The 13,500-nt window shown below is 35.8% G+C and overlaps 1 protein-coding gene across 6 annotated transcripts in view; it reads left to right on the top strand.

Annotated features, from left to right (window-relative positions):
- The window catches only part of SCAF4 (SR-related CTD associated factor 4), a 62,504-nt gene that overhangs the window by 22,697 nt on the left and 26,307 nt on the right, over positions 1-13,500 (top strand). For 4 of the 6 annotated variants that reach the window (XM_026700607.2, XM_026700605.2, XM_087937556.1 and 1 more), the window contains exons 4-13: positions 635-796; positions 2,924-3,059; positions 4,122-4,258; positions 5,158-5,334; positions 6,150-6,250; positions 6,641-6,749; positions 6,885-7,052; positions 9,001-9,080; positions 11,416-11,606; positions 12,824-12,924. In XM_026700607.2, the coding sequence (XP_026556392.1) occupies positions 635-796; positions 2,924-3,059; positions 4,122-4,258; positions 5,158-5,334; positions 6,150-6,250; positions 6,641-6,749; positions 6,885-7,052; positions 9,001-9,080; positions 11,416-11,606; positions 12,824-12,924 (1,362 nt within the window). The remainder of the gene's footprint in view (positions 1-634; positions 797-2,923; positions 3,060-4,121; positions 4,259-5,157; positions 5,335-6,149; positions 6,251-6,640; positions 6,750-6,884; positions 7,053-9,000; positions 9,081-11,415; positions 11,607-12,823; positions 12,925-13,500) is intronic. The other 2 variants (XM_026700606.2, XM_087937555.1) reach the window with 1 other exon arrangement.

Below are 13,500 nucleotides of genomic sequence, written 5' to 3'. Positions count from 1 at the left end.
ATCATTTGTAAGCTGCCCAGAGTCACCTTGTAGGGGAAATGGGCGGCACAGAAATTTAATAAATAAAATAGATTCTATCCACATCAAGGAAAATAATAGAGAAAAGGGCAAGATATTTGAATAAGAGGTAGAGTGTGAAAATACTTGAAATTAAACTGGAAAGTTTAAGAGAGGGACAACTGGTCAGGTGTGACTTTTGTATTTTGTTTAAAATTCCATCACTGGTGGTCCTACAGTCTCCCAAGTTAGAAACTCAGATACAGAATAATAGCCCATTGCAAAGAACCGGTGATACTGGTTCCCCAGAAAGTAGGTAAATAAAAGCAACACATTGTCCCTGGAGAAATGAGACAGCAGGCAGTGAAAAAAGAGGAAACAATCATTCTGAGAACGTGAGCCAGGCACTAGAAAGAAGAAAGTATTAGAAAGATAGAAACATGATCTTGGGTATCATTCTGAAACCCTTAAATATGCTAGAAGCTCATGCATAAGAAAGGAATCGTTGTTGGCCAAACCTGAAATTGTTATCCAAGTTATCCAATAGACTTATTTTATGAGCACTTAGTAATTAATGTTAGTATGTTAAACTTCAGTTGTGCATTTAGAAATGGTGATATGTTTTCTTTCTTTTAAGTGTAAGCCTGAATATAAAGTTCCTGGACTGTATGTTATTGACTCCATTGTTCGCCAGTCTCGTCATCAATTTGGAACAGACAAGGATGTTTTTGGGCCAAGATTCTGTAAGAATATAACTGCCACATTCCAGTATTTATATCTCTGTCCATCAGAAGATAAGGTATAGTTGTTGTTTTTAGCTTTATTTGAAATTAATTTATAACCTGATGAACATTGTCTAGGATGGAGCCCCAGTGACCCAATCTGGTTTTGAATAAGGCCTTTAAGTTGAATGTTGCTCTTGTCGTGAGGCACTTTTTCCTCACAACTTTAAGATTGGAATAACTTTTTAATGGAATTACAAAATGACTTGGGAATTGCATGGACATACAGCAATTATTGATACTATGACATAAGTTTTGAGCATTTATTAACAATTGCTATATAAGCACCTGCTTACATTCTGAATCAGATTTACCTTTTGGATCCAGATTATTGCATAATCCTGTTTTTTAATGTAGATAGTTCGGTAATTTGGATTTTATTGTATTTGAAATAGTATTACCATAAGACTTGATATGATCAGTGATTTAGAACAGAAATTTTCAAATGTTCTCAGCCTATGTAATTTGTAAGTTAAAAAAAAAATCTGGAACCTTTGATCAAGAGGCAAATTCTAAATGATAGTAAACTGGCTGTGCCCAAGTAAACATTTGGGAGGGTGGTGGTGGATTCCTTTATCTGTCATGTAACTCAGAGTTCTGCTGTATATAATTAAAAATCTCTTATTTCTAAATATTCTGTTGGAAAATAGATATTGGCAAGTTTAGAATAATATTTTCCAAATAAGGCTTTCAGACATGTTGGAGTTTGTGTTGATTTTTATGTGCTGTTGTCTCTATTCCTAGTTACTCTAACTCAGTGGTCGCCAACTGGTGGGCCACGGCCCACTGGCGGTCCGTGAGAAAATTTTGGTGGGTCTCAGCGTGCTGAAGATCAGATGGCTGGCGGGGAAGTGGGGCAATCCTGCAGTCTCTCTAGCAAACCCTTATTGTGGCTGCTGCCTCAGCCCATCAAGGAGGCCGAGCAGCAGCAGGAAGAGCATGGACCTCCTGAGCCACAGGAAGCAGCTGCCAGCGATGCCCTCAGGTGAAGATGTTGCGAGGGAGGCTCGACCCCCTTTTCCTCCTTGCCAGAAGCTCTCACACCCAGTGGGAAGGAGGAGGCTTGTCGGGTGCCAGAGGAGCGGTGAGCACTTTGCATGTGAGTGCTTCTGGCGAGGAGGAAGAGAAGCTCCTGAAGGGAGGGGGTTGAGCCTCCCCCTTGCGAGGAGGAAGAGAAGCTCCCGAGGGGAGAGGGGAGAGCCTCCCCCTTGCAACATCTTCACCTGAGGGCATCTCTGACAGCTGCTTGACCTCCTCAATACGCGGAGGCAGGAGGTAACGCTAGTTCCAAGGTTTCTTTTCCCCCACCCTCTCACAGGCCAGTGTACACCCGGGAAGGGCTCTGATGCTGCGATCTCCCACGCGTATGAGTCCATCTGCCACCCGCATCACCTCTGTTGCCCCACCTCCCCGCCAGCCATCTGGTCTTTAGCACGTTGGCTCGTTGGCCTCAGGACATCAGAAAGAAAGGTGGAGGGGAGAGAGAGAGAAAGAAAGAGAAAGAGGGAGAAAGTGGGGGAGGGAAAGAGAGGGGGGAGGGAAAGACAGAGAGATGAGAGAGAAAGAGGTGAGAGATCCCAGTGTTTTGTTTTCTGTGGGAAATGGGTCTAAATGACTCTCTGAGTATTTAAGGTTGCAGAAACAGGCAGCCAAGCTAAGTTCCTGAAGGACCCCATCGTGTCAGTGGGACTCCAGGTGCTTCAGCAAGTGGCGTACTGGATTCATATTAGTGGTCCGCGGGATTTAAAATTATGAATGAGTTTGGTGATACCTGAGGTTCAAAAGGTTGGCGACCTGTGCTCTAATTCATGCTTTTAGATAGTTTGCCCTCTCCTGATCTTTTTTTCACATATAAAGGCTAAATGATTAGATGACACTTTTCGTCTTGCATCTCCAATGGGAGATTGATATTGTATTACAGCTCAATGCATTTACTCCTTTCTCAGAATAAAATATACTCAGATTGGAATATCCTACATTTATTTGAATAATGGGAAGGAAGTGCATAAGCTCAAAACATGTCCCAGTTTCATGGTACATGAAAGTGAAGTGTGCAAGTGTAAGGACAGTATTTTCTGAGTAGTGCTTAAAAATATTAAACATTTTTTAAAAAAAGTATACTGACATAATTTCTTGTTGAACAGAGTAAGATAGTCCGTGTCCTCAACTTATGGCAGAAAAATGGTGTGTTTAAAATAGAAATAATTCAGCCACTTCTGGACATGGCAGCAGGAGCTAGCAGTGCAACCTCAGTGACAGAAGATGCCACCAATAATGAAGGTAGGAATTAGGACCCTGTTTAAATCCAAAAAATCTCAGTTTCAGTCTTTGACATATCCAAAAAGTTGCCTGGAATCCTGGAGAACTCTAATATATCTTAGGAGAACCAGTGGTATGACTCAATAAAAGGCAATTTCCTAAGTTTAAATATTGATAACTTTATTTGAAGTCTTATTTTGTTATGATCTATGTAGAATGAACTGAAATAAGGTCATTGATTAAATACTCCTTTTTATAAAGGAATGCATATTTTATTCTGATGATGTGAATGAATATATCAAAGAGCAGGACTCCTTGGAAGAGCATTCCAGTATGCTTTGTGTTTTTCAAGACCTATTCAGATTGGTTTTTTATATTCTTTTTCTTTGATTTACGTTCAATATTATTAACTCCTGTGTTCTAAATAAATTTCCTGAAAATAAGTTATTAGAATTAAATTGCCCTGATGGATATGAAAGATATGTTCTTGATGGAAATTATTTTGGTTTAAATATTATGCTTAGGAGAATTTTATAAAAATGTGGATAAAGTTGTATGTCACAATAAATGATTCAAGCAGAAATTTCATGTTTTAAAAAATAACAAACAGCTACTAAATGGGCAAGATATATAATCTAGTAATCCCAATCATAATAATTGTTCTATCTAACCTATAATTTGCTACATTTAAAAAAACCAATCACGCCATATTCTTTTTCTTTGATTTATCTTCAATATTATTACCTCCTGTGTTCTAAATAAATTTGCCTAAAATAAGTTATTAGAATGCCATCTGCAATGATTAGTCTTGTGTGATGCTAATATATTATAAGATCTTTAAATAGAATACAGATTTTACAGATTGTATTGGGAGAATGCAGAATCTATTCATGGTTGTGAGACATATATAGAGGACATATTCAATTTAGAGAACCCTGCTGCAGGAGATTAAAACTACTTTTGGATCATACTGTAGAAGAACTAAATTTGATCATTTTAGAATAACAAAGTATAAAGTGGTTTATATTTGGGAGCACATCTTCAATTGTGTTTAAGATTTAAATATTTAAATATATTCTATAGGTTCACCACAATCTGCTACAATTCCATCTGAGCCACCACAGGTTGGTGCTAATTCAGTACCTGCTGTGCCACAGCTGCCCAGTTCTGATGCATTTGCTGCAGTTGCTCAGTTATTTCAAACAACACAAGGACAGCAGGTAAGCAAGAGATTATTTAAAAAAACTTTTTAAAGAAAATATTATTTAAGGCAAATTATATCTTCAGTAATATATCTTTAAAACTATCATGGAAGTTTGTGATTGATAAAAAGTTAAATCCAGTTTTCTGCTTTAATACATATTGGCATATGAGGAAAAATATATTTAGCCATGCAGTTTATCTATGCTTGCTCTCTGAGGAGAATATCAAATGTCCTAGCCATGCAGGGAACTGTATTTTTCATTTTCCCAATAGCAGTCCATTCCCACTGCCATTGCATTCCTCTAAAAGCAATCATGGTATGTTGCAGTGTTTCCATGCCAGAATGGTACTATGTCTATTCTAATTTTTACACCATGTTGTAGTCTGCAAGGTAGATGCATAGTCACAAGATCAACTGTCTTTTTACTATAGTAAGTAAAATCATGACTGGAGGTAAAAAGTAATTGAAATACAGTTCATTTTATTCAATTATGTTTGGCTTGCTCAATATTCATAGATCTCAGACAGGAATTCAACCAATAAACAATTAAAGAAATTAAATAAGTGGCAATATATAGTTCACGTTGAAAAAGCTTTAAGTGGTTTTCAAATAAAAGTGTAGATAAAAAGCCAGGTCTTAAATACTTTTGAAATAAAGCCACAGGTAGTACTGGATCTTCTTACATTCCATAATTTGGGGTAGCCAAAGAGCCCTTCTCTATTTTTTACATAAGAGACAGTTCCCAATAATGAGAAGCAGAGGAGCTCTTTTAGGAAATTGTAATTCTCAGGCAGGAGAGAATACTATATTAGTTCCGTTCACATTGGAAGTGCTCCAAATTTTATAGTGCCTGAACAATGTCTCTGCTATCCCTATCCTTAAATTATATTAACAGTTGCAATTTTAATCTGATAGCTCCAACAGATTCTCCAGACTTTTCAGCAACCTCCTAAACCTCAGTCTCCAGTAATAGATAATAATGTAATGGCTCAGGTTCAAGCTATCACAGCTCAGCTGCAGACCACGACAACACAACCATCAGAACAAAAGCATGATTTCCAAATACCAGAACAAAAAACATCTTTTGATAAGGTAGTATTTTTCTTCTACTTGAAAAGGAATTACCCAAATATCTTGTTTCAAGAGAAATCCATGACAAACTGTAGTTTAGTGCTGTGAAGAACAAGCCTGAAGGCATCTCCTTGCATTTCCTTCTTTCATATGCATGCAAAAATTCCATCTTCCATTTCTGTCTTTTGGTAAACCATAATGTTGGGATATCTGTGGAGCCTTATAGATTTTTAGTTTATCTTGGCTATATGGAAAATTGTTGCTCTCTCTGAAACAATAATAACAGTCCTGTGGTTCATTTTTTAAAAAGTGAGTCTTAACCTGCTTATTGCATTAATTCCAGGTGTGCATATAGCAGTCATGATGTAGATTAGCAGTTGCTACTGACTAATATTTGAGGTGATACAAACCATGATTTAGCTCTGGTTTGTACTTTATCTGACCTTTGGCCTAGATAACATTGCTCTTCTTAAAATTGTTGAAATGTCTGGAAAAAGTAGAGAATTAAAGCTAGTTCTGGCAGGTTTAATGGCTAGGTTAGATTTTAGTACTTTAGTACTACTTAATGGGATTTTCAATTTCAACTGAATATTTCAGCTTTGCTCTTCTAATATTAATCATTTTTTTAAGATTAAGGAGGAGGCAAGGGGACAAGACTGGTATAACTGGGTTTTACGGGGCCAACCTCAAAACCCCATATAGTTTGAGGATAGAGGGTACTTCCTTAATTGTGCATCTGGAAAATACTTACGAAAACTTATATCATCAGTAACATGCTTGATTTATTGTTCTATTATTATGGAAGAAAATAGTTGGCTCAATATAATATTTTTCAGAAGCTGTTGGATCGCTTTGACTATGATGATGAACCAGAAGCAGTAGAGGATACAAAAAAAGAAGAGGCCACACCTTCTCCTTCACTCTCTCAACCAACATTGTAAGTTTTGTTTTGTTTTGATTTGATTTGTTTTGACAACCGATGTTAACATCAAGGAGATTAGAAATGTAAAGTTCATATGTGATTTGTATAACTATTTGGAATTTTTATTCGTACTTTATACTATAATATTTTGGTATGTATATTAGTTTGTTGAAAAATTATTCAGTTCTAATTGAATATTTATTGTCTTAACTGAAATGCAAATTCACAATCTTATTTTTGACCAAAAAAAATGACAGATGGAGAAGAGCAAAATGGAAATTACAATTAAAATGGACAGGGGAAATAAACTAATTTCATGGGAAAGGAACATTGATGGTGTTTTAAATCAACTATATAAAATACTGCATTATTGAAATCCTGTTCAATTTTTTTTTAATACCTTAGTGGATTTCCAGGTGAAGGCTTACAACAACCAGTTTATCCTCAGCTTCCAAATATAGATCAGTTTCAGCAGAGAATGCTGGGAATGCAACAGGATGCAATGCTTCACCAGGTAATGGAAACATTTCCATTAGATTAATTCTTATTTTTTTCAAAATTGAGAGCATTTGCTTTCTAGGAAACGCTATTCAGATAATGCTTACATGTCATTCTTCTACTGCTTACCTCTGCATTCTTCTTGTACAAGGTCCCCCTCCCTCCAAATGGACAGATGCCTAGCTATGGACTTCTGCCTACACCACAGTTTACTCCTATAGGTCAACAAGTTATACAGGCTCCACCTCAGGTGCAGCAGCCTTTTCAGTCTTCTTTTCCAGCACAAAGTGAATCACATTTGCAGAAAACACATCAGCAGGTAAAGAGCTATTTATACCCAATATTTTAGGCATAATGCTGTATATTGTTTCAGGAAAATGCTACTGTACTGCTCACCAGATTCCATTACAGCATATTTCATTTATTACCATATTTTTCATAGTATAAGATGCTCTGGACTATAAGACGCACCTAGCTTTTGGGGAGGAAAACAAGAAAAAAAAATCTGCCTCTGCCGTCCAGCAATTTTCCTCCTTGCAGCAAACAGCCTAGCCTGGTCAGCTTCAACACAGCCTGATTTAGCACGAGCAGCTGATTGGCGGTTGGATCGGCCTATCAGTCAGCTGATCCAGGCTGCGGGGATTGCTGCCACCCATCGCTGCCGCCCATTACTGCCTCTGTGTGCCCCATTTTTGGCCTCCCCATGTCCCTTTTTCAGCCTGTTCCAGGTGGTGGCAATTGCCGCCGCCTGTCGCCATCAAAATTATATGCATTGATTTTTCAAATGAGATTCAATGTTAGTGATTTGAAATTGCAGAAGAATGTAATAAAGAGGATGACCTTCCCTCTGATAATCAAACTGCTTGCAAATTCTGAAGATCTAGAATGGGAAGGCCATTCTAAATCAGTATGTGCTTTGATCATAGATCAGTTCTTTAACGAAATCTGGATCACCAATAAATTAAGATGGAAGAGAAATAGTAAGCAATTTTATTCTGGTTATAAAGTATTAGGGTAAAAAATCAGAATAAATACATGTATCTTACACATTTGCACAACTTTGATTGATAGAAGTGAAACCAGAAATCACTTTATGTCAATGTTATTTTCAGTGCATTGAATATAAAATTCTATCTTGTACAATTGGTCAGATAACATTTTTATAATTAAAGAAAAAAAAGAGGAAGTAGACTTTATTTTTTATATTTTGTTTTTCTTTCTTTAGTTTATTATTTATTGATGTCCTATGTATTTTTTCTTCTGTTTTTTCTTTTTCTTTTTGTATATATGTTTTTGTAAAACTTGTGAAGTAAAATAAAATAAATTGAAAAACTTGTTACAATGATCAAGTAACTTAGAAATAAAATTATAATTATATCAGGTATAATTACACAAATGTGTTCAAATTATACTGTATAAGGACCATCAATGTTAAGCTTATCTTTTATTCAACAACTGGTATTAGAATATTTATGAGAAAATGTTTTATTTATAACTTTTTACTAATTTTTATTTGCTATTCATAATCCTATGCATTCTTACTAAGAAATTCCAAGGAGCTCAATGGAATTTATTCCCCCATGTATTAATTCTACTACTAACATCTGCATTTAAAAGACAAAGGCCACTTTTTTGAAGACAGCAAAGGCCACATTTTGGACAGAGAGGAAGGTGGGGATGGGGTCCAAGAGGCCATCTATATCAAACTCAAACAACCCCCTCTCAACAAATGGGGAGGGATACGACATCATCTATTTTCAGTCTACAGCACAGTCCTTCCAACAGTTCCAAGAAGGCTCCACACCCATTTGCACTACTCAGGTGACCCTGACAACACCTCCAGGTTCTCAGTGACTCTCTAAAAAAATGCAAATGACCAGCTGTCTGCAAGGAGTATAAATCCTCCCATTCCCCATCATCCGGTCAGAGCTGAAGAAGCTTCTTGGATGAGAAGCAAAATGTCTTCAAGGAAAAACCAGAAAGTCCAGTTGCCTCTTGAAAAAGCACTTTTGAGACAATCATTACTTGGATGACTGAGCATCTCCATGGACATTCTACCACTAAAACGTTTTTAATATAAATCATGTAGCTTTGTGACTCTGTAACATGATTACATTTTAGGTTTGCTGTACGCGTGTGCTTGTATATTCAACATAACTAGAGAAACAGATGAAAACTTCTGTAATTCAAAAAGTAACTCTAGTTTTAAAGTTGATACTGATCAGAAAAGAGTACCACTGATCATAAATCCTTGCTGATTGTTTAAGGAACTGGAAGTGGATCAACATCCAACTCAGGAAGGCAAAAGGCATGAGAACAGAAAGTCGAGATCTAGATCAGCATCGAGGTAAGAATGCTTTATAATAAATAGTATTTTAAATAAGTGACATAACTGATGTACTACAGAAGGCTAAGCTTTAGTTTTTATAACCCAGGTTTAAATGGAAGGGAGAGTAATTTTTAAATAATTCATAAAAACGATTGTGGAAAGTAGTATTAAAAATGCAAATGCATAGGACAGCATTAAGCATATAAAAACCACAAAATGTATGACCCTAGCAATAAAAAGACATATAAGTTGTTACAAGAAATAACTCCTAAAATTTTCATTTTATTGCTTAAAGGTCATCTTTTTTCTTTTAAAAAATAAGACTAATTCATAAATCAAAAATCCATTCTTGTCAATTAGATATAGATTTCTCCTTGTATAATGATTTTTAAGTAATCAGCATGCCTGGTAATTTATCCCTTCCCCTAGGTATCCTTAATATACAATAATTGATCTGGAGTCATACTAATGACCATGATTAAGGTAAAGCCATACCATAAGAGTTAGTGTTCCAGCCTTTGAGATATATCTCCAACAGCAAGATTGTAACAAGCATTTTCTGAGCTATCAGCTCACAGGAAGTAAAACTTTTTGTAGCACAAACCTCATTTTAAAGTAATAAAAAAGTTTTTATGTTAAGCTTCTATAAATGAATTAGGACAGTACATTCAAATTACTTACTTTAAAAGTTACATAAATAAGTAGGATCAATTTCATGAAGTTTCTTCAGCTAAAAAGATTTATTGGTTTAGGAACCACAAGTAATTTCTCCAAAACCTTGGAGCCCCCAAAAGCAGAAATGATATCTGGATCATGTATAACAAATAATAAGAGCTTAAGATAAATATTTTAACATTTACATAAAGCTGCTGGGAGAGACCATCAATGGTTTGGGGTACAATAGCATCAGCTTCATGTCTGCCTAAGGCAGCTGGGCAGTGTGAAATTTGAAGGGTGTGAGTGAAGAAAAATATGATGAGATTGAATTAAAGAAAGATGGAGAATGGCTGTTGATCCAAAAGCCATCTGAGTCCATGACAATCCCACCATTAATTCTTGATATATTTGTGATCTCACAGAAAAAACTGATATTGTGCCTACAGATTTTTTTGGTTCCTATCTTTTTCTACTTAGTTAAGATTTATCTACATTTAGCAGGAGGTCCTAATCCTTTAATATTCCAAATTACAAAGGTCGTTGCTATTGATGTTATTAATATAGAAAACCATGAACAACAAAAAAGGTGCATGTTATATGCATTGATACCATACACAGATTGTATCCAAAAGTGAGGAAAAAAATAATATAAGTATCTTTAACAATTGTGATAAAATCTCATGAATGAAATGGTAGTTAAGTAAGGCATCATGTGACAGCACAAGGACAAAGATCGTAGCACTCCTGGTTGCAGTCATTAAATGAGCTCAAAATCCTTCTGTGCCTGTGAATTCTGTAGGCACAGAGAGACAAGGAGAGAGTTTAGCTCTGAGCTTGATCGGAGTTCAGCTTCAGAAATCCTTCATCAGAAAGCTCTTTTAGGAAGCCCCCAGAGATGAGAGAGTGCTCTTGACAAGCAGCGGCAGCTTACAACGTTCCCTTTGACTATCTGGGGAAGCAGTCAAAGAAGATTGCAGAGGGTGATCACATGATTTTGGGGTGCTTGACAACCAATTGTAATTGGGAACAGGTTGCCAACTACTCAGATTGCGATCATATGAATGTGGGCGTGTTGCACCTTTCCCTTTAACAATAGTTAAGTGAGGACTACAAATAGTAACGTGATAAAAATAAAATTGCTAAATCCCTAATCAGCAGTTTTGGGGCATTATAGACTTTTTCTGTTACCTCTTACATAAATGAAACAAATCATGGTGATTATTAATATTCTTACCATTATATGAATACAGAAGAAAAGGGGAAACAAAAGGTTTATTCTTTAATAAATCTCTGTTAAAGAGGTGGGGAAAAGACTAAAGTGAGGAAAGGATAAAAAAAACCCAGATGGCTGTTAATAGTTTCCAATTTATACACTTTATTATTTGATAATTTCAGCTGTCTTGGAGTCTGATGGAGAATTACCAGCACTCTTAAACAGTAATCTACAGTTATTTGTCCAATATTTTTTCTGCATTGTTGGATATCCTTAACAGAACTGGGGAAAAACATGATATTTTTTAAAATTCCCCTATTCATCTATACATGTAGAATGGCCTATTTTTGAAATGTCATTTTCCTTTTGGCATATTTAAAATAAATACAGAGTGAATGACCAAAATCAGCTGTACAAACAGAAAAGATAGGAATGAACCCTCTCGGTATCTAGATTACTGCATGCATTTCTTTTTTATACTAGATCACCCAAGAGAAGAAGATCACGATCTGGTTCTCGAACTCGAAGATCACGCCATCGTCGTTCTCGTTCTCGATCACGGGACAAGCGACGTCATTCTCCTAGGTCACGGTCCCAGGAAAGACGTGAGAGGGAGAGAGAGCGAGAACGCAGAGTAAAAGGCCTTCCTCCAGTCAAACCAGAAACAGTTAGTGGTGAGTATTTTAAAAAAATATTTTTTATTAAGGATTTTGGTTAACAATAGAATGTAATTTTTCACTCTTCACTTTTCCTTTTCTGCCTGAAATCATCGTCTCAGCTATGTTATCACTTAGGATAGACAGAATAATTGTTTTCCCATGAAAGTCTATAATTATTTCCAAAGTCTTACAGTACGAGTCTGAATATTTCATATTTATCTGAATCATTAATTTATAACTTTCTTGAATCAAAATATTATACTTATTTCTAACTCTTTAAATTCTTAAGCTTATTGTTATTTTTTTGGTGTGTGTTGAATGAACTTAAATTCAACAGGTTGCTTTTTAGACTTCTGAAGACATTTGATAGCTTTAAAGTAGCAAATAAATAAATTCTGAAATTGAAAGTGAGGTTAATGAACCTATTGTCCTTTAAAAGGTTCTGCCAGAGCTGTAAGCATGATGGCTGTTCCCTTTATCTCCTGGTGCTCAAACCCACGGGACATTGTTCTCCTTTGATCCCATCATGAGGAATAGCTGTCCAGAGTACTGGTGGATAGAGATATTCCTCAACTTACATTCATTCAGCTCCATTTCAAATGTTGCTGTTGCAGAGGCCCTGCAGTCAAATCCAAATTTGGAGACCTGGCAGACAGCCTGCATTTTATAGCCATGGGCGCTTCAGCTCCCTCCGCTTGTCCATCTCCACCCCCATCTCCCACCCTTTTGGCTCCCCTTCACCCAGCCCCAGAATTACGCAGCTTACCCAGCTGCCTTCTGTTCCAATTTCCTGCGCCAACATTTTGCCCAGCCACCATGCTCAAAGCAGAAGTGCCTTGCAACCCTTAATGGACTTTTGCTGATCAGGCTTGAAACAACGAGGCTTTAAGCATTTGTTTATAAATAAGAGATGGATATGAGAAGGATAAATTATTTTTTGTATTTTAAGAGAAAAAAGATTAAGAATGATAAGCTACTAAAATTATTTATACTTATTGTAATATAGAAGGAAGTCATTTCATTTTTTTCCTTTACTTTGATGTTATTCTTTCTGATTCTGTTTCTATTCATTTTTTCTTTATTATTTTTCTTTGTATTTTTATCTATTTAATCATAACTTTTAACAAAATTGCTATAACAGTTTTGTGATTTAGATTTAGTAAAGATTTGTATATATTTGAAATAATGTTCATTTTAATATTTAAGTCCATTCGAATATATTTCTCTCTTAGTTTGCAGTACAACTCTTTGGGTAGGACAACTGGACAAACGAACAACACAACAGGATGTAGGAGGTCTCCTAGAAGAGTTTGGTCTAATTGAATCTATAAATGTGAGTGTCAGTCTCAAAAAAAATAACAGCAATAAAAAGCAAGTTAACATTTTATTTGAAACTTTAGACTGCAACATATGACTATTACTAGTACAAAAATATGAAAAATAAAATAGTAAAAACAAAAATATGAAAAATAAAATAGAATAGAATTCTTTAGTGGCCAAGTGTGATTGAACATACAAGGAATTTGTCTTGGTGCAAGTGCTCTCAGTGTACATAAAAGAAAAGATACATTTGTCAAGAGTCAAGAATCGTAAGGTACAGCACTTAATAATAGTCGTAGGGTACAATAAGCAAATAAGTAACATTCAGTTTTATAGCTTCTAGAATATAATTCCCTTGACTTTTGGCTTAAGTTATAGTTTAATTTAGTTAGTTATTTATTATTTGGTGCCCTTGAGTCAATCTAGATTCCTGGAAACTACCTGGATAAATTTCTACAATTTTCTTGGGAAGATTTTCAAAGTGGCTTGCCATTGCCTTTTTCCTAGGACTTACTGGCTGGCCCAATATTACCACGTTGGCTTCGTGCCTAAGGAAGAACTAGAATTCACGGTTATTTGATTTTTAGCC

The sequence above is a fragment of the Pseudonaja textilis genome, chromosome 7, assembly GCF_049901715.1.
Source record: "Pseudonaja textilis isolate UNSWEBS1 chromosome 7, rPseTex1.2, whole genome shotgun sequence".
Taxonomy (NCBI): domain Eukaryota; kingdom Metazoa; phylum Chordata; class Lepidosauria; order Squamata; family Elapidae; genus Pseudonaja; species Pseudonaja textilis.
The sequence above is the reverse complement of the archived record's forward strand: the minus strand, read 5'-3'. Positions and strand labels throughout refer to the sequence as shown.